This window comes from Pristis pectinata, chromosome 9 (genome assembly GCF_009764475.1).
Source record: "Pristis pectinata isolate sPriPec2 chromosome 9, sPriPec2.1.pri, whole genome shotgun sequence".
NCBI classification, from domain to species: Eukaryota; Metazoa; Chordata; class Chondrichthyes; order Rhinopristiformes; family Pristidae; genus Pristis; species Pristis pectinata.
Genome location: NC_067413.1, coordinates 31897315 through 31917486, shown reverse-complemented (window position 1 = coordinate 31917486; position 20172 = coordinate 31897315). Strand labels below are relative to the sequence as shown.

Sequence of the window (20172 nt, the reverse complement as noted above, 5' to 3'; positions counted from 1 at the left end):
TGGCCATGTTCCAGCCGTGGTAGCCTTGTTACAAAATTCCTTGTATCTGGAGAGGGGCCATTGCTGATTGGTTTAAGTAGAAGAGTAAAAGCTGGTAGTAGCTATTTGATGGTGGTTACTGTTTGAATTGAACCTGGATGATGCAAGATGGGCAGAACATGTGCCCCACAACTCTGCATCAGTCCAACATGACAGTGAACACTGGAAAGATAAGCTAGTACCTTGTTCATAGTTGATAATCACTGTAAACGTCTTGAGCTTTAAATTATTGCCAGAATAGATGGGGTTGGTGTGGAAGAGAAGACAAGGAAAAACAGAAACCCACTTAACAGTCAGTATATAAAAAAACACAAACAAGCAGAAGCCAGAATTATGACTTTCACATTTGTTTTGAAGGAAGCAGCCAAAGGGATGATTTATTATGTATTTCCCCCTGTTTCCATTAGCATTGCCTCAATCTTGTGTTAAAGTCATTTTCTGCCCACAAAATATATAATTTATATTTATTGTCATAGAATTACTTAAGGTGCCCTGAAAGAAGCCATTCAGTCCAACTAGTGCATGGCAGTGCTTATGCTGCCCTTAACTGTGTTTGATTAACCTCATCACCACAATTTTCTATTGCATTTGCCCTCTGTTCCCCCTTAAATGACTCTATTCTGTTCTCCTCAACCACACTTTGAGGTGGCATGTTTCATCTATTATTACAGTCAGAGAGCCATAAGCTCTTTGTCTTTTATCCCCTTTGCTGCTGTTTTCAATAAAGTGTCCATTTTTTAGCAGAGAGAAAAGGAGCTTAGAATGAATTTAGAACAAAGAACATAAAAGTCTCACGACATTGCAAAGCTGCAGAGAGCTACATGCATTTCAGCTGGTGCTATACTTACAAGTGCAGCGTACTTTAATTGTTTTACCTATGCCCCATCTGTAACAGTGATAGACACGAGTACTAACTACTGCAACTTGTATAACAATACTTCAAACAAATCTGTGCCTCAGCAGAGAAAGCAGCAACAGATTTGTATCTGAAGCTTAAGACTTAAAAATAGTGACACCAACAAAAATAAAACAGACAAAATACAAAAAGGCAAACTTGGCATTTTCTGACATTTTTCTTTCTACAAAACAGAGGCACAATAACTGTCTTGGCATTAAGGTGCAGGGGCACATAGAGTAGTATATCCTACCTCCAATATTGTAGCCAGCACAGGAAGAGGCATCACAGTAACCTGGTGGTCCAGGTGGTCCTCTTGGTCCACTGGCTCCTGTACGTCCTGAGCTGCCTTGCCGCCCTGGGAGCCCTGGTGGTCCTTGACTCCCACTCCGTCCCTCACCCTGAGGGCCTTTAACAGAAAAAGGGATGAGCGCAATGAGCTTGGATTTTAGTTAACAGTCATTTCCGCCTTCACCTCACTATTGTTGACCCTGCTTTTGGCTGCCTAGTTCTGAAGCTCCTCAATTCCTTCCCTAAACTTCTGCACCTCTCTATTTCTCCTCCTTTAAAATACTCCTTAATACCTACCTCTGACCAAACCTTTGGTCATCTGTTCTAACATCAAGGTCAAATTCTGAACTTGCCACTTTAATTCTCAATCCCACTCCCACTCAGTCTGGCTATCCATTGATGTCCTGTGGAACACAGGAGAGGTTAAGCAAGGGCAGAAAAGACAATGGCAGTGATGCCCCTGTGAAACCAATTAGCTTCCTGCCACAACGACTAACTGGATTTACTTGACACCTTTCGCTTTTTAAAACATCCCTTCAGGAGGGAATTCCGGAGCCAGGGTCAAGGCGGCAGAAGGGATGGGTGCCAGTGGTCAAGTGATTAAAGGCAATGATTAAAGACAGAAGTTAAGGACACATATTGAAGAGTTATCATCCTGGAAGGGGTTAGAAAGGTAGGGGCTAGAAAGGTAGGGGCAAAGCTGTGGAGGAATTTAAACAGGAGGATGAAGATTTAAATCTGATGCATTGTTTAACCAGGAGCTGATGAAAGTCAGCCAGCACAGGGCAAATGGATAATGCCATCTTGCTGCCCATGTCCTGATGTGCCTCAAGGTTGGAGAAATCTTATTGTGAGAAGTGAAATGAGGGAGGATGACCAGGAGTGCTTCAGGATAGTAATAAAGACATGGGTGAGGGTTTTAGTAGCAGATGAGTTCAGGGGTGAAAGTAACTTGAATTTCTCACTGATACTGTCGTATCACTAACACTGCCAGTTTAACCCCTATTTTTGAGCCACTTTCCTACCAATATAGCTCTGGATGAGCTGAGGCAACAGCAGAATCCCATAGTGTTACAGAGCTGGAAACAGGCAGTCTCAGTGGTGGAGAGTTTATAGGAGCTGTGCGGGGCAAGTTTTTTTTACACACACAGAGAGTGGTGGGTGCCTGGAACAGGCTTCCAGGGTAGTGATGGAAGCAGATACTCGGGTTCAGGGGCTGTTAGATAGACACATGAATATGGAGGGATATGGATCATGTGCAGGCAGAAGGGATTTAGTTTAATTTGGCATCAAGGTCAGCACAGACTTTGTGCGCCAAAGGGCCTGTTCCTGTGCTGTACTGTTCCATGAGTCAGACATGAGCTCAGTCAATATAATGTCAAGGCTACCAATAGTGCGTTTCAGTTTCAAACAGTTGTCAATGGAGAGGGATGGAGTTCCTATTTGTAACTAAAGGTTATGGCATCTCCACGAATATTTAACCTGCATGCTTGTGTAACTGCCAAAGGTTCTCTCACTGTGGTATAAGTGAGCTAGAATTTGGGCCTAGTTTATAGCATTAAGCAGATGGCCTATCTCTGCTCATTGTATAACAGTAAAAAGATTTATATTTCTACAGCACTTTTTGAACCATGCATTTTCCCAAAGCTTTCAACAGTCAATGAAGCACTATTAAAGTCTGGTGATTGTTGTAACATGGTAGTCAATTTGTGCATAGAAAGATCCCACAAAAGCAACACTGATTATCTGTTAAATCTCATACTGTGAGCTTGACCAGCATTTATAGTTCAGTTCACGAGGGAGAAGTAGCAAATATTTAATGGAGGCACAAGAGATGGCAGATGCTGGAATCTGGAGCAACAAACAATCTGTTGGTGGAACTCAGCAGGTCAAGCAGCATCTGTGGGGGGGGAAGGAATTGTTGACATTTCAGGTCAAAACCCTGCAGGGTTTCGATCCAAAACTTAAACAATTCCTTTCCTCCCACAGATGCTACTTGACCTGCTGAGTTCCACCAACAGATTGTTTGTCAGCCTATATTTAACTCTTTCTGTTCTTCAAAATAGTAGCTAAAGGATTTTTTACAATCTGCTGAAGGAGTAGACAGGGCCTCGACTTAACACTTTGTGTGAATGACAACCTCTCCAACAGTGCAGCTGTCCCTCGCTACTGCACTGGTGTGTCAACCTGGACGTCATGCTCAACGCCTTAAAGTGGGACTTGAACCATGACCTTGTCTCGCAGGTGATCAGGTTTTTCGCAAAACTTGCCGACTGGTTTGAGAAGCACAAGCCCGGGGTTGGTTCATGGACAACGCTGAAAGCATGGCTTTACCTGGTGCTCCTGGAGGTCCTCTCGGGCCCTGTTTACCGAAGCCTGGAGATCCCCGCTCTCCCTTTTCACCCGGCAGACCTAGGAAAAATTAGGCAACTTGAATGCACTCATTCCACTGAATTGGTTACACGAGCTGGTGCTTACTTTTCAAGAGCGATACAAAACTCATCATCATTTCAACCAAATGACAGCCTTCATATCAGCCAGACTTCTTCATATTCTCTTCTGTACTGACCAGAATGGTACCAGTTTCCAAGGGTTAGAAAATGGGGAGAGATTACTAAACCACACCAGTATTGGCAGTTAATTGAGGTTTTTAAAACTTTCAAAGGAATTAGTAGGGTAAACTAAAAGAAATTTATTTCACTGGGGACAAGTTTGGGACAAAGGGACATGATCAGTACCTGGGTTTTCAGAAGGAAGGAAGCAGAGGGCAGTGGGAATCCTACAAGCAGCAGTGGATGCTGGCAATTGATTAATAATTTTAATGCCGAGATTGATGAAGTTTTTTCTAGTTAAGGCCACAGAGAAATGGAGCCAAGGTGGCTGGGTGCGGTCAGGATACAAATCAGGCAACTGGATAAACCTCGAGGTTCAATGGCCATGTGATGTTCGGGGGGAGTGAAGAGCAGAAGTGAGAAGAATTTTGCTTCAATTCTGAACTGAGCTTTTATTTTGTCAGTCCTGCCAGGAAACTTTTTTCAGATTTTCTTGCCAATGAAGTGTCAAATCGAACCAGGCAACCCTATTCACTGCTTGAAATTTCCAACAGCCATTTACTGTCGTAACATTCTGCCGAAAGGTAGTGTGACCTGAAACATCAACTCTGTTTCTCTTCCACAGATGCTGCCTGACCTGCTGAGTGCTTTTAGCATTCTTTTTTAGCATTTGGACTATTGCAACATGCACATTTTAAACCAGTGGAAATACGCTGAGACTTGTGTTGAACATCTGGAATAATGCTCCTTACCTGTTGCTCTGATGTAGGTGTGTGTCTATATTTCAGCATCATTCTAAGACCGCCCCCCCCCCACCCCTCAATGTGTAGTCTGTATTTGACAACACAGTAATTATTTGTTCCTGCTTCAGCCAGCTAGATCCTTTTGAGAACAGGAAGGATACGTTGTCCTTTAAGGTGCAGTACAGATTCACTAGAATGATACCAGCAAGGAAAGGGTGAAAAATTTAGGTGGGTTGAGCAAATGAGGCTTGTGTTTCTTTGGAGTGTAAATGATTAAGGAGCGGATCTAATCGAGATATTTAAGATGATACACAGATGTTTCCGAGTCCAGATCAAGGGCCAGAAGATCTGAGTTGTTGAGGGGTGACGTCGGGAAGTTCTTCCTCACACAAAGGGTGGGGGAAAGCTGGAACTCTTGACCTTTCAAGTTGAAGCTCAAGGGAAATATTCCAATCCAAGAGTGATGGATCTTTTAGGCAGACGGTACTTAAGGTTGTAGAACCAAATCAAAGCAATAGCGTTGAGGTATAAGTGAGTCTTGATCTGGTTGAATGATGGATCAGAATTCAAGGGGTTAAACAGCTTCCCCCTAGTGAACCATTCTGAATGCTTCTCACATTACAGCGTGCCTACTGTGCTTATTCAAAGTGCTCCCCATCTGGACAATTAATATCCAAAGTTTTAAAATCTGTTCTGACGGCTAGCTTGATATGTATTTTACCTTGTTAGTGGCCTCAAGATTCGGTGAGATTACTACTTGGGTTGGTGAATTTCAATGACGAGTGATATAGTTCTAGTTTCCAAAACTGTCTTCACTGTCTGTTTTTAAAAATCTACAGCTAGCTTCAACCTGCTTCATTCTCCATAAGCAGCAGAGAAATTCTCCTGACGGAAGAGCAGGTTAAGGGCAGACATAACAGATGTGTTCAAAATCATGAAGCGTTTTCAGTAAGTAAGAAAATGCTCCCAGTGGTGGTGTGTCAGTAACCAGAGGACATTCATTTAAGACAGACCATGGGAGAAGCAGATAAGGAGAAATGTTTTGAAACGGGGAGTTGTGACCTAGAATGCACAGCCTGAATGGGTGGTAGAAGCAGGTTCCATAAGTACTTCCTAAATGAAATTGGGTCACTACTTGAAGGGGCAACATATTGGTTTATTATTGTCATGTGTACCAAGATACAGTGAAGAACTTAGTTTTGCATGCCATCCATACAGATCATTTCAAAGAGTAGGTACATCAAGGTAGAACAAGGTAAAACAATGACAGAATGCAAAGTGTAGTGTTAGAGTTGCAGAGAAAGTGCAAGGGTCACAACAAGGTAGATCATGAGGTCAAGAGTTCATCATTATCGTACAAGAGGTCCGTTCAAGAGTGTGATAACAGTGGGATACGAGCTGTCCCTGAGCCTTACGGGGGAATGAGGTCAGTTGGAGAGCATTTTCAAAGACCTAGCACAGGCACAGTGGGCTGAAGGGCCTCCATTCATTCATATTGTTACCTCTTTCTCCTGGTCGGCCTGGTATTCCTGGCGTTCCAGGGAATCCTGCTCGACCTTGAGGACCTGGTTCTCCTGGTGGACCTGCAGCTCCCTCACGGCCTGGTTCTCCTGGGGGCCCCGGTGCTGCCCGCACTTGGACAGAGTTGCTGGGGGCATGGTTGAGAATGGAGTTATATCGTGATAAGTGGCCTAAGGAGAGGAGGACACCCAGATGTTAACATCCATACCATGGGCACCTGCACAGAGTTTGCAGTGGCCCCAAAAACAAAGCACTATCTTTGTAGGAATAATTCCACAGGAAGAAAAATAATATTGAAATGGATGCTTTCTAACCCCTAAATCACCTGTGGCTGGGACCATACAGAATTGCACACAATTTGCAGCACACTGGTCCAATTGGTCTCTCTACCTCACACGAGTTTCCTATGAGCATGACTTTTGATTTAATTTCCCTCCAAAGTGTTTACTAAACTTCCCCTTAACAGCAGCTGCACAAGTGTAAACCTTTTTGATTCTATCCCACTAGACATGGACACACCGCTTTTGTTTGCCTTTTTATAGCCTTAACTCGTACCACAAGAGTTTGTGATTTGTGTCTCTAATGCAGAAGATGCAGCAGTCAGTTTATGCACAGTTGGCTCCTACAAACACCAGACAAAGAACCCGGTTCTTTTTCAGATAATACCACAGGCTCCTTTATATCCAGGGAAGGCTTCAGTCTGATACCTGAAAGTCAGCAGCCCCCATGGCACTGCACTGGAGTGTCGCCACTGATTTTGTGTCCCAGTCTCCAAAGTGAAACTTTAAGGCAGAACCACCTTACTCGGAGGTGGGAAGCTGACAGCTCTGATGTTAAGGTGCATTCTAACACTGTGGTATAGCCATCTGAAGCATTGCCTTACCTTGTCCACCTCAACTGCCTTTTCAAATAGCTTGAAAGAAATACAGAAAATGCTGAACTGTGACAATCATAAAGGCCTCTAGTGTCATAGTGAGATACACCACGGAAACAGGCCCTTCGGCCGACCATGTCTGCACCAACCATTGACCACACATTTACGCTAATCCTACATTAATCCCTTTGTTTAATTCTCCCCACCTTCTCAACAATTCCCCAGAGATTCTACCACTTACCTACACACAAGGCGCAATTTACAGCAGCCAATTAACCCACAATCTGCACAGCTTTGGGATGTGGGATGAAACTGGAGTATCTGAGGAAATCCATACAGGGAGAACATGCAAACTTTACACTGACAACACCGGAGGTCAGGATTGAACCTGGGTCTCTGGCGCTGTGAGACAGCGGCTCTACCCACTGTGCCACCCCCAGTCATTTCCAACAAACCCCCTGCAAGTCCTGTACAGAACAGAACTACTCACTCTGGATGAGTTGCTCACACACTTGCTGTGCAATGACACGGACCATACCCTGTGACTGGGCATCTCCCTGAAACAATATCAACAATAAGAAAGGTTTAGATAGTTTTTTTTAAATCTCTTGACAATTTTAAGGATAATACAATGGTTACAACAGAAGGCTGTGAGTTTACTTTGGAGTCACATCACAATCAATTAGAACACTAAGGTTTAATACATTTTCTGCTTGAGCGATGATTGCCCAGTGAAGTCATCATTTGGTCTGATCTGACACTGCTTAAGCTGCCTTCATTTGTACAATGTTGTATTTAGTCCCTTTCTGCTAACAATGCAGAACGATTGTCCTTGGTTACAACTGAACAATATTTCGGTGAAAGATAACATTCATGTGTGATTTCTCCCATTGTATCCACATACGTGGAAATGCCCAAGATCAGTTATTCTTCCCATTTCCATAAGAAACAGGAGAAGGCCATTCATCCCTTCAAGCCTGCTCCACCAGCTGACTATCCCCCTTTCCCTCAATTCCCTTAATACTCCAGAAATCTCTCCATCACTGTTTTGATTGAATTCAATGTCTAAGCCTCCACAGACCTGGAATGGAGAATTCCAAAGGTTTTCAACTGCTGCATGAAGAAATTTCTTCTCATTTCTGTTCTAAACAGCCTGCCTCTGTTTTAAGCCTGTGCCCCTTGGTTCTAGTCTCTTCAGCCGGGGAAACATCCTCCCTGCATCCACCATATCAAGCCCTGGGAGAATGTTGCAAGCTTCAATGTGATCTCGCCTCATTCTTCTAAATTCAACACAAGCATAGTCTAATCAATCTGTCTTCACATGGTAAACCTGCCATGTCAGGAAGTAGTCTAGTGAATCCTTACTCCACTCCGTCTATGACAAGCATATCCTTTTTTAGGTAAGGAGATCAAAATTGTCCATACTCCAGGTGCACCCTATATAATTGCAGTAAGATATCTTTACTACTGTGCTTAAATCCTCTCATTAATAAATATACCTTTTACCTTCCTAATCCTTTCCTGCGCCTTCAGTTTGGCTTTCAGTGACTTACGTATGTACAAGATCACCTAGGTCCCTTTGAACATCAACATTAGCCAATCTGTCACCATTTTTGTGCACTGGAGTGGATAGTTTCACATTTATCCACTATATACTGCATCTCCAATGTTCTGGTCCACTCACTCAGCTTGTCCATATCGCCTTAAAGCTTTACATTCTCTTCCCCACTCGCTCTCTCAAATAGTTTTGCATCATCAGCAAATCTGGAGGTGACATTTGGTCCCCTCTGCCAAATCATTGACGTGGATTGTGAATAGGTAGGACCCAGTCACCAACCTGTCTGATACCCCACTGGTCACAGTCTGTCAACCCAGGAAAGAACCATTTATTTCCACACTATGTCCAATTACCAATTCTCAACCCATGTTTGTATATTATCCCCACCCTCGTCTACTCTAACCTTGTTGACCAACCATCTGTGTGGGACCTTGAGGAAGGTCTTCTGAAAATCCAATTACATCACATCCACTGATTCCCCTTTATTTATTTTACTAGTCACATCCTCAAACTTCAAACATGAATTTCCTTGCATACATCCACACGGACTGCTCAATCCTATTATTTTTTTCAAGGTGTTCAGTTATTACATGTTTCATTATAGACTCCAGCACTTTCCCTACCACTGACATTAGGCTAAAAGGTCAGTCAGCACTTCCCAATTTTTTCTCTCTCTCTCCACTTGTTATCCTTCAACCCTCAGGGATAATTCCAGAATCTACTGGATTTTGAAAACAGATAACCAAATCATTCACTATCTCTCAAAATTCTTCAAGTCCTTGACATTTATTGGCTTCTGGTCTCACCAACCTCTCCACATTTTCATTTATTTCTTTCAATTCCTAGTTGTCACTGGGCCCTTTGTTCTCTGGGTTTACTGGGAGGTTTCTTGCATCGTCTTCTGTGAAGTTGTTGTTTAATTCTTCTGCCATGTCCTCATTCCCCATTATAAATTCTCCCAAACTTTCTGTAATGAACCCATGTTTACCTTCACTCATCTTTTCCTTTTTACACACCTTTTAACAGTTCAGTTTTCTCTCATATTCTACCTTGCCTCTCTTAACAGTTGTTGGCCCTCCTTCGCTGAGCATAAAATGCTCCCAATCCTTAGGCCTCCTGTTATTTCTGGCAACTTTACAATCCTCTTCCTTGGACTTAATACAGTCTTTAATTTTCCTGTCAGTCATGGATGGACCACTTCTCCTGTGCTAGCCATGGCCTGTCCGCTATATTTTCCAATCAATCACAGCCAACTCTCCTCTCATACCTTTCATGGTCTCTTTAGGTTTAAGACAGAGCTCCACCATTTTCAAAAGTAATGTAAAATTCTATGCAATTTGGTCTTTCCTTTACAACAAGATCATCAATTTCTCACTGCACAAAAAAGATCTAACCTAAACGTTACCCTTGTTGGTTCCTCAACACATGACCCCTATTGAATGAAGTATAAAGTCATTAAACATGCAAGGGAATAAAATAATTGTAGCCTTATGGACCTTATTGCCACAGTGCATTCAAAATATAACTTTAGACCTCAAAATAAAGTGTTTTTTTTTACTAATTCCAATGCCTCAGGCAATCATTTAATGCCAAACTCAGTGATTGTTCTTTGTAAACTTGTTTCAACAAGCCCAATAGAAGGCACGAACTGAGGAAGTATCGGTATGTTTCACATCTGGTCAAAATCTCTTCATCATCAACTGCTTAGGAAACGAGAAGAAAAGGAATTTGTCTGTGGTAGCCAGCACCTAACACAGGAGAGAGTATCTGCTGTAGGTTGAATTCATCTCCTGACGATCAGTTCCACCATCTTAAAGAGCACGATATTTTAACGTCAGTGCCACACTAGCAAATTCTCTGGACTATTGGATGTTATCTCCATTAATACCCCAATACTGGTTAAATTCACTTCTTTTAAATGTTACACCATATTATAATGTTCCAGCAAACCCAGTAACTTTAAAGGGTGCGAGGGTCTTGGGAAACAGGGTCCCAGTGACTTTTGGGAGAGTGTAGGAACCAGGGCCTTGGTGTGTTTCAGAGGTAAACCACATCTCTCTCCATCTCTCTCTCTCTCACTAACTTTCTATCTCTCACTCTAACTAACTTTCTCTCTCTCTCCCCATCTCTAACTCTCTGATTCAGTGCAAGGTGAGTACACGCGGCAGCCTAACTCTAATGGTTAACGCCGGTGGCCAAAGACAAGTTTATTTCTCCACCACCTCTCTAACCAGCTCCAGTCCCATCAATCCCTTCAGCCTCTCATCACCTTCCTTGTTCCAACCTCTTCTGCATCCTCCACTGGCGGCCCTGCTTTCAGCTGCCTGGGCTCCACACTCCAAAATTCCCTCCCCAAGACACTCTGCCTCTCCCTCCTTCCTTCAAAGTTACTTTTTTCACCACTTTTATTGCCACCTGCACCTTAATAGTCCCTGATGCACCTAAGATAAGACTTCTTTATTAGTCACATGTACATCGAAACACACAATGAAATGCATCTTTGCATAGAATGTTCTGGGGGCAGCCCAGATTCTGTATAAATGCACTCTGAAAGCACCTCAGAATGTTTTACTATGTTAAAAGGTACTAAATAAACCAAATAGTTTTATTGTAATATAGATTCCATAGCCATAGTTATCTGTGGTTAACAGATGAACAATATTTCAGTGGGAGTACAGTTTTGTGTGTTTCTCCCAGTGAATCCACGTAGGTGGAAATGCCCAAGAGCATTTCCTAGAGGGCATCGTGTGCCTTTTTCAGTGCTGTTTTACAGAAGGAATGTCTCTTAAACACCCACAAGAGAAATAAAATACATTAAAACTCTGATAATCCAGCCTGATCTCCGAAACAGGTTCACAAAGAACATCTGCTGTGGTTGGCATTGTGTGATTGCCATAGGTATTGGAGTTAGTAAAAGTACTGTTTTGTTTTGAGTATAATTTGAATGGATTGTGTCCACAAGACCACGATTTTCAATGGTGGTGCCTCACTGGCAAATTGTCTGGACTATTGGATGTTATTCCCTTTAATACCCCAACACAGTTTAAATTCACTGTTTTTTAGATGTTACACCATATTATAATAAATCTTCCAGTGAACCCGGTAAGTTTAAAGGGTTTGCTGGAAAAAGGGTCCCAGTGAGTTTTGGGTAAGTGCGGGAGCCAGGGCCCTGGTGAATTTCATAGAAAACCATCTTTCTCACACTCTCTCTCAAACTCTCTCACTCTACATACACGCGTGTGCACACACACACACACAGATAGATGTATACTGCTGCAATAAAAGTGTTTGTGGTGGATTTAAGATAAGGGAGTATTCATTAGGATCACTATACATCTACCATGGGTTAAGACCTGGGCAACCCAGCTTGGTATGGCCAGGATTTGACCACTGTGAATGTCTGCCAATAACCCAGGAGCAGCGAGAGGTTCACTCCCTGCATCTCCAGGGGGTACATCCTCTGTGGCCAGTACATCAGAACAATCCCCAAGTACACCTTCTCCAGTAGGAATGCTGGGAAAAGGCGGGAAGACCACCTCTGTCCCTGGATTTCACATGGAAAATGGCAGATCAAAGCCAGAAATCACCCGAACAGTTTAGAAGCTGTTCAGAGAGCAATAGAGCTCAACCAGCAAGTTTGAGACGTCTGCTTTCATGTGGGAGTCCCAAGTCTTGCACTCCCAGCAGTTCAGTAAAGAACTGTCAGCAAAGTCCACGCCAGTAAGATTTTAACACAGTGATTTTAGTTTTAATTTATTAACTGCTAGTTTAATGCAACATTTTACAGATTATCATGTAATCAAAATAAAACTGCCAAAGCAGGTGCTTATGCCACTACACAGTAAATCCAATGTATTTCATTCTACAATAACATTATTTTAAACTGGTTTATCCGGACTTACCCTTGGGCCCCTCTCTCCTTTCAGACCTGGAGGACCCTGCAATAGAATTAAGGGTAGATGAAACAGAAATGTACAAAGCTCAGAGACAACAGGCACCTAGATTCCACACCATAGAAACAGCCATTCGGCCTGGCTAGTCTGTGCTGACTTCTTTGCTTCTATCATTTGTCCTCCTGCCCGTCCTCATCTCACTCTTTTTCTTGAACCAACTGGCACAACCCTAATCACTACCTCAATATAGCTACACTATGGCTACTTTGCACTACAATGGACTTTGTTTTTTGTTCTAATTGTGTTCTTTCTTGTAGAATTTATGGGTTTTTTGTGTGAATATTGTGTCTCTAATGCTGTGCGCTTGTGATGTTGCTGCAAATAAGTTTTTCATTACACCTGTGCATAGATGTACATGTGTATATGATGATAAACTTGACTTTGACTTCCCCACAGAACCTGCTGTTCCTTTCTCCCTGCTCTCTGTTTACACACATTGCCTCTGTGGACTGATACAAGCGAGATCCCCTCAGTTACTTAAAATCACCTACTTAATGTGGTCCTCCACTATTAATACCTGGACTACAGGAACTGTGATGAATATTTTGCAAGTCTGTTGAAGTGTTCTAAAAAAAGAAATCTAACCCACAATGGAATGTAGAGGACCATGCAAAGATTTCAAAGTAGCCTACGCTTTGACAGACTCCTGAATCCTTGTAGATCTAAGCCATAACATTAAATATTTGCAACACATTCTGATGTTTCCTGCATGGACTGATAATTTTGTAGCTGGCCCCAGTGCTCAGTTTTTGAGTTTCTTGGAGACCAAGAGAATCCTTGTAATCCACAGATTATCCTCACTGCCATCAAAGGTACTGGAAAACCGAAACACACTCAACCATTGATGCCCAAGTTCTCTGCCTAGAAGCAAAGCACCAATGAAGAGACAGCATAGTGGTGCTGCTGTCTCACAGCTCCAGTGACCCAGGTTCAGTCTTCACCTCGGGTGCCCTCTTTGTGGAGTTTACACGTTCTCCCTGTGACTGCGTGGGTTTCCTCCAAGTGCTAAAGTTTCCTCCTACATCCCAAAGATGTGCTGGTTGATTTACTGGCCAGTGTAAATTACTGTACTTTAGTTAAGTGTCAAAGTAATGAAAGGGGAGTCAATGGTATGTGAGATAGAATAAACTGTGGAGGTGCAGGGAAATGAGAGTGGGAATGGGACTGATGGGATTCCACTACTGAGACCCATGATGGCTGTGATGGGCCAAATGCCCTCCTGTGTTGTACTAAGTAATCATTCATGAAAAATGAACACAACTATGAAAATTAGGCATTCCTAACCGTTGGTCCTGCAGCCACTAATCTGTGAGAATCGGGAGCCCATATTTTCTGAAGAAGTGGTGTCAAACCGTTCTGTGTTCCTTAATCATTCGTTATCCCAAAGACAGGAGGGTACAATTCATCGTCAGGACCATGACTTTAGTTAAATACAGTAAATCGATTGCGCGCCATTAATTATTGGCCTTCATGATACACAGTTCTGGTGGATTCCAATCAGTACCTCTCCTCATTTCCCAAACAAGGGTCATCATTGTTTAAAATCCCCACTTAAGATCAGATCAGTGTGACTTCTCCAAACCTGTCCCCGTCAAGAAAAGCAAGCACTTTGAGCAAATTTATGCTCACCAGGGTTTCTTTCACTGACTCCTCCAAAAGCTTACAACTTTGTAAAGTCACTTTCTTTGTGGTGGGATAGATCCTTTCTGTGGTTGAAATGAATAGGTAGCGTCTGCTGACTGATTGAAAAAGCTTGCTCTAAATCAGAATCTAATTAACAGAGAAACAATAACCTCAAGCAAACTTTGGCCAGAATTATTGAGACTGAGTTAGTTCCAGAAATGTCAAGTATTTTGTTAAGTGTAATTAACTGAGGGACATTTTGTTTTTGGTTTGGCCAGTTCAGTAGTCATACTGGGTAGAATCTGGAGTCTCATTCATTGTCCTTTGACTACACGAATAGATCCCACTAGTGGGTTATTCATTCTTCAGTGCCACTGGTGCATCAGTACACTTGGAACTGAATTGTTAAGACCACCATTTTACATCCCAAATACAGCTTTAGCAACAGGTGCCAATTGGAGAGCAGGGATGCAAAAATCATCCTTTGTTCTATGCACTAAACACTCAGAAGTTGTGATGTATGGGTGATGGACTCCGCTTCTGAAACTTGATCCTACCAACTTCAATGAATGGACTTGACGTATTGGAACTCTCCAGGATCCAAATCTGAGTATAGCAAGGCTGCCTCCTTACCCTGTTGGCTGAAGAAGAGGGCAAAACCCTGGGGTCCCTAAAGGAAGAATAACTCCATGGTGGAAGTAAAGTGGCAAATGGGGCAAATTGATTGCTCTCTCAGTTGTTCAAGATCAGATCAGTTGGGGCCAGGAATGCCAATTTTTCCTTACGCCACTAGAAAAGTAGAGGGAGGAACTTCAAGGAAATTCCTGCATTGGGAGGTTACACAACTTCTGGCCCAGACACCCAGGAACTGAAGATAGATGTCCAGGGGATTTCTAAACAAAAGTCACCAGGGCATCAGAATGAAACTAAGCACATTCATCTTCCTAGAACGCTGGTGTTTCCCAGTTATAGAAGCTGTGATGGGTAGGGAGCCAGGGATGGTGAGGTTGGACATGGTAGTGGTGTGAGGGTGAGGCAGCCGGAGATGGCAGGTCATGTGACAAATACAACCAATTCTCCTCCAATTTCAGCCAGAACTGGGGTCTCCACCAGACATCAGCAGCTTTCTTTATAAAACTTTAGTTAGCCCGCACTTAGAGTATTGTGTACATTTCTAGTCACCTCATTACAGGAAGGATGCGGAGGATTTGAAAAAGGTGCAGAAGAGGTTTACCAGGATGCTGTGGAAGCAGATGTGATAGTGGCATTTAAGAGGCTGTTAGATAGATACATGAACATACAGGGAATGGAGGGATATGGATCATGTGTAGGCAGAAGAGAGTTATTTTAAATCGGCATCGTGTTTGGCACGGACGTCGTGGGCCGAAGGGCCTGTTCCCGTGCTGTACTGGTCGATGTTCTAAAGCCCACACAAAGCTAGATACCTTCAAATGCAAAATACCAATAAAACCCTCCCAATACCTTAGACAGATATACTCTGACTCTTATCATCTCACACATTGTGTTTTTCAAGTCTAGTAGAACATCTGTGGCTCTACTGCAACGATTATCCAGGCAGAACAAAAAACTAGCATCTGCACATCTGTTTCTTGCTCAAAATATTCAAACACTGGCCTGACTATCACAACACATTCCTACTGACAGCCCGTCGCTCACCGCTGAAATAAGAAATTAATTCTCTGCCTCATTTTTCATCTAATTCCAGTTGAACAATGCTTTATCATTTCCAGAGGTACAACCAGTTGACGTTCTACTTACGGGAGGTCCTATGTCGCCCTGAGGACCAGGACTTCCTGCAGCTCCAGGGGAACCTGGGACTCCTGGACTCCCCTATGAGGTCATTCAATGCAACGTTAATTCCACAGTACAGATGCACAAACTGCTTTAAGCATATTGATTCAGACAGATTTGGGGCTTGTAAAGACCTTGCATCAAAACTGGCTGCCTCACAGGGGAAAGGAAATGAGCGTTTAACTTTATTACGAGCATCGGGGAAACTTAAGGCTCTCAAAGCAAACTCTGCCATTGGCTCTATTTGCACTATTATTATCCATTTAGTGCATGAGCTTCGAAAACATCAAATGGAAATGTTGCAAAATGATCCAAAAAAATAAATATGTTAAAAGCATTATGCTTTTGAGCATATATTAGCCCCTTTTGACATTAATAATAAATGTTTAAAAATACCCTTTCTTGTTTGTAAACAGTGGTAGCACTGGGCAAGACCTGTACTTTGTAAGTGTGGTTAGAATAATAGTGCAGAAGAGACATACAAGACTAACAAAAATTAATTTTTATTAGCCAGGAATTTAATTGGTGATTGTCAACTAGTATAAAATTATTGGTAAAGGAGGTAATTTACAGATGTCTCCTCTTACAGGGATCATGCTTCATAGTAATTGATGCTTTAGCTCATAGCATCCTTGCTGAAAGAAGATGTCACAGAATTGATGGGGGTGGGGGTGGGGGGGGTTTGTAATGTGTAGTGTTTTCAAATGTTCATTGTTGGGTCTTGCCTGCATTATTGGCAATGTATCTCGGGAATTGCAAGAGAAAACAGATTTAAGTGGTTTCTAGTCATAGAACAACAGATCTCTGTTCTACAAATATATTACAAGCTAACATCAAGGATAACTGAACAAACAGCAGTGATAAAAACAGAGCTATTAAACAGAGTATATTGCATAAATAAATAAACACAAGCAAAGCCAATATACAGAACATGGAGGAGCTCTTCTAAGTTCCTTGAAAGAAGTGCCAAAGGTATTTCGCAGCGAATGCGGTTTTAAAAGAATTTGGCAAATCGTACCCCTGGATCTTTTGTAAAACCTGGAGGAAGCAGACTGAAGCCACGGCCTGTCTATAGCTCCCTTTCCTCAACTCCTATTATGATAAAGTTGCTACATTTCCTAATATGTTAGCACTGTTCACAAAGGTTAAGATAAAAAAATCTATAATTAAAAGCCTTTAACTCTTGGAAGCTTCTGCTTCCAGATACATACAGATAAGAATTGTGTTTATAGAGTTTGTAGTATTAGGAATCTGCTTTCTATTAACTTAGCTCAGAACCCACATGAGATAATATTTCAAAGGTGTCTCATATTTTTGTGAACCGGCTATTCAAATAAAGAGCATTGGATTGACATTCAGAGGGACCCGAGCTGAGCAAATGCACCAACTTTGAAGAAGGGATTTGGTAGGCTACTTAATATATCAGTCAGCTATAACATCTCAGAGGAGCAGATTGACCCAGCCCCAGTGTTAGCTTGGCAGAAAGGGTGCATGTATTGTCAAGGGTTCTGGGACAGGTTATTTGTAGGACTCCAGGAACAGTTGACCTTGGTCATTGGTGATAATGGTGGTAACTTAAATAGCACCATCATTATTTTAACTGGAGCAGGCTGCTTTTGGTTCCCTGTCAAGGTTAACGTTATGGATCTTGCCTTCACTCAGGTTTAGTCTGCTCAATTTAGACTTCCTCAAAGCCTTTAAGTATTTCTGCTTCGGAGCAGATGTGGAAAATATTTGGTTGGTTTTAATATACAGATTTTAACACAACAAAGTTCGAAGTAAATTTTCTCCGTCTTTTCACCCTTTGAATGGGTGCAGGGGACTTTACACACATACTCGAAAAGCAAGCATTTGCAGGTCTCTGCTAAAAGAGGAGGGTGAGCCTGATTGGAGGGCTCTTTCAAATAGCTAGAATAAATGTGATAGGCTGATTGGTCTCCATCCTTGCTGCATGATCTTACAATACTAGGGGGCGGTAAGTGCACGTCATAATCTGCTCCCATTCTCTTCAAGCCGATTGGAAAGCATGTGCAAGAATTTTCACTGCACCCTGGTGTCTATGACAATAAACTAAACTGAACATGCACAACCACACTACATGCCATACCTGTGACAGGGTGTAAACTTCTACCACTACAAGAGGTGTTAAAGTGGTGAGAAAAAGCAAAAAAAAATTAGAATCAAAACAAAAGATACTGATAAAATGAAAACTAAAACTATACATTAAAGATTCTGCTCTATGAACTCTTCCCAATCTTACTCTTCATATCCAAATTAAACGGGTGAGCACACAGGAAATTGTGCATTGCCTTATTTACATCAGCCTCCAATCCAGGATGTTATGGTTGGAGCGATGAAAACATTTTTTAATGGACGGTAGCTCATAGTTTCACCTTGAAGAAGGCAACAAAGCCCAAGAGATTTGCACAGATGTGCAGTTTGGAGCATTGTTATTAAAGCAAGATGGTTGTGTCAGAACCAGATGAGTTCTTTCAAGAGATCCTCCATGTTCTGTTATTATATACTCATTAAATGCAGAGAGGAGATGGAATTAGCTTCATCACATATTCACAGTCAGCCAGTTAGAGCGGGCCATTAGCCTGAGTACAAGACTTTAAACCAACGTTAAAGCTGAACGATGCTCATAGTCAGTTTGCTTGCATCCCAGTTCTGATCTGGGGCAACAGATTTACTTCATATTTAGCCTCTGTAGTTTGAAATTTAATTTTGGTTTGGATTCCAGAAGGAAGTATGGGAATTTCTGCTCTGGCATAAACACAAAGTGCCGGAGACAAGTATCACTCTCCATTGGCCTGTCTCTAACCTCAAGTGGTTGTGTTTTTGTGGTCTGGATTGCAACTATGCAGCTCTGCACCTCAAACAGGCACAGAGGCACACCACTAATAAACTTTGAACTTGCTTACTTTCATTCCAGATTCCAGCTTCTGTGGTCGCCTTTGTCTTCCTACTCACTGTGGGAGTTCAGTTTGAACTTGGGAAGTGGAATTTATGGGACTGGCAGCTTCCCCTGATTTTAGGTTCTTTGAGTAGGCCGGGTGTGGATGTACCTGGTGCTGAGATTACATGTCAATGAATGGTGCCACTGTACTCCATTAGGAAGCGTGTGGGGAAATATCAGTTCATGCATTAAGCGAAAGAAGCAATGGATTGGGTCCATGGTGGTAAATAAAGACCCAAATTAACTTCCAAAATATCCGCATTAGAATGAGCAAAAGGGTGATCTGGAACTGATAAATGAAATGATGGCCTACTTTGTAATATCTGCCAAGTACCACAATCAAACATGTTAGCCACCGTTTAAGGTACAGTTGGCATTATTTAGCTCAGCCTTCCTGTCACCTCGCCAACTGTGTTTTGGTGAATTTTCTTCATGTATTCACCAGTTTTTAGTTGTCAGTTCAAGGTATTTCTTGTGTGCAAGCAGTCTGTGTGACTGCACGTTCCTGCCAATCACACTGATTAGTGCTGCTCAGTTACAGGTGGGGTTGCTACTTTCAGATGTGCCCTGGTTCCCATTTAAGGGAAGTCAAAGTAGGAGGGTGTGAAAGAGGTCACTCCTGAGGTAAATATTCAAGAACTTGCAATCAGCTTGATGGGGCTAAGGAGTCAAATGTTACCAATGTCCACAGAGTCACATACCCAGAACACTGAGGGAGTGGGGAACAGAAAACACCTCAAGTTTCTACAGATCCTTGAGAAGTCCATAGAAATGAATCAAAAGATGAGAGTCTAGTTAACCATAGATGGACTGCGCTTCATAGACCAGGAACACATGTTGGAAATGTGGATACAACAGTCAGAGGTATATTTTAATATTGCTGAAAGTGTCCCATCTTCACATCCCAATTCTTGACAATTGGTCTGTGGCAAATAGGCTGAATTCATTAAAAAGGTGTAAACAGATACTGGGGTCTGGCCTAATCTGGGAGATTAGAAAAAGCACATCTCCTCTACTAATTCACCTTTATTTCTTGAGGAAATGCTAGTGCAGTGGTGCTGCATTGAAGGATGTCATCCAATGGCCAAAGAATACTAAACACACTAATATTTTCTTAGCTCAGAGTGGACACTTCAAACAGTATCTCCAAAATTGAATTTCCAAGAGGAGATGTAATTTTCACTCAAAACAAGGAGTTTAAAAAAAGACAGTGGGTCCAGTTCATGCAAGAGGTATGGTTCTCGGGAATAATTCAAAAGTGACATCCCTGGGATTTTATTCATGAGTTGTGTATGTCTCTGGAAGGACCAGCATTTATTGTCCTTTGCTAATCGCCCCTGAGAAGTTAATAG

General features: G+C 42.2%; 1 protein-coding gene across 7 annotated transcripts in view; it reads right to left on the bottom strand.

Moving 5' to 3' along the window:
* col14a1a (collagen, type XIV, alpha 1a) overlaps positions 1–20172 on the bottom strand; it is a 180246-nt gene that overhangs the window by 1660 nt on the left and 158414 nt on the right. For 4 of the 7 annotated variants that reach the window (XM_052023336.1, XM_052023342.1, XM_052023343.1 and 1 more), the window contains 6 exons: positions 15829–15900; positions 12376–12411; positions 7406–7472; positions 6023–6211; positions 3560–3637; positions 1188–1343 (listed from right to left, as the gene is read on the bottom strand). In XM_052023336.1, coding sequence (XP_051879296.1) covers positions 1188–1343; positions 3560–3637; positions 6023–6211; positions 7406–7472; positions 12376–12411; positions 15829–15900 — 598 coding nt within the window. Of the gene's footprint in view, positions 1–221; positions 259–887; positions 926–1187; positions 1344–3559; positions 3638–6022; positions 6212–7405; positions 7473–12375; positions 12412–15828; positions 15901–20172 lie in introns of all 7 variants that reach the window. The other 3 variants (XM_052023340.1, XM_052023339.1, XM_052023338.1) reach the window with 2 other exon arrangements.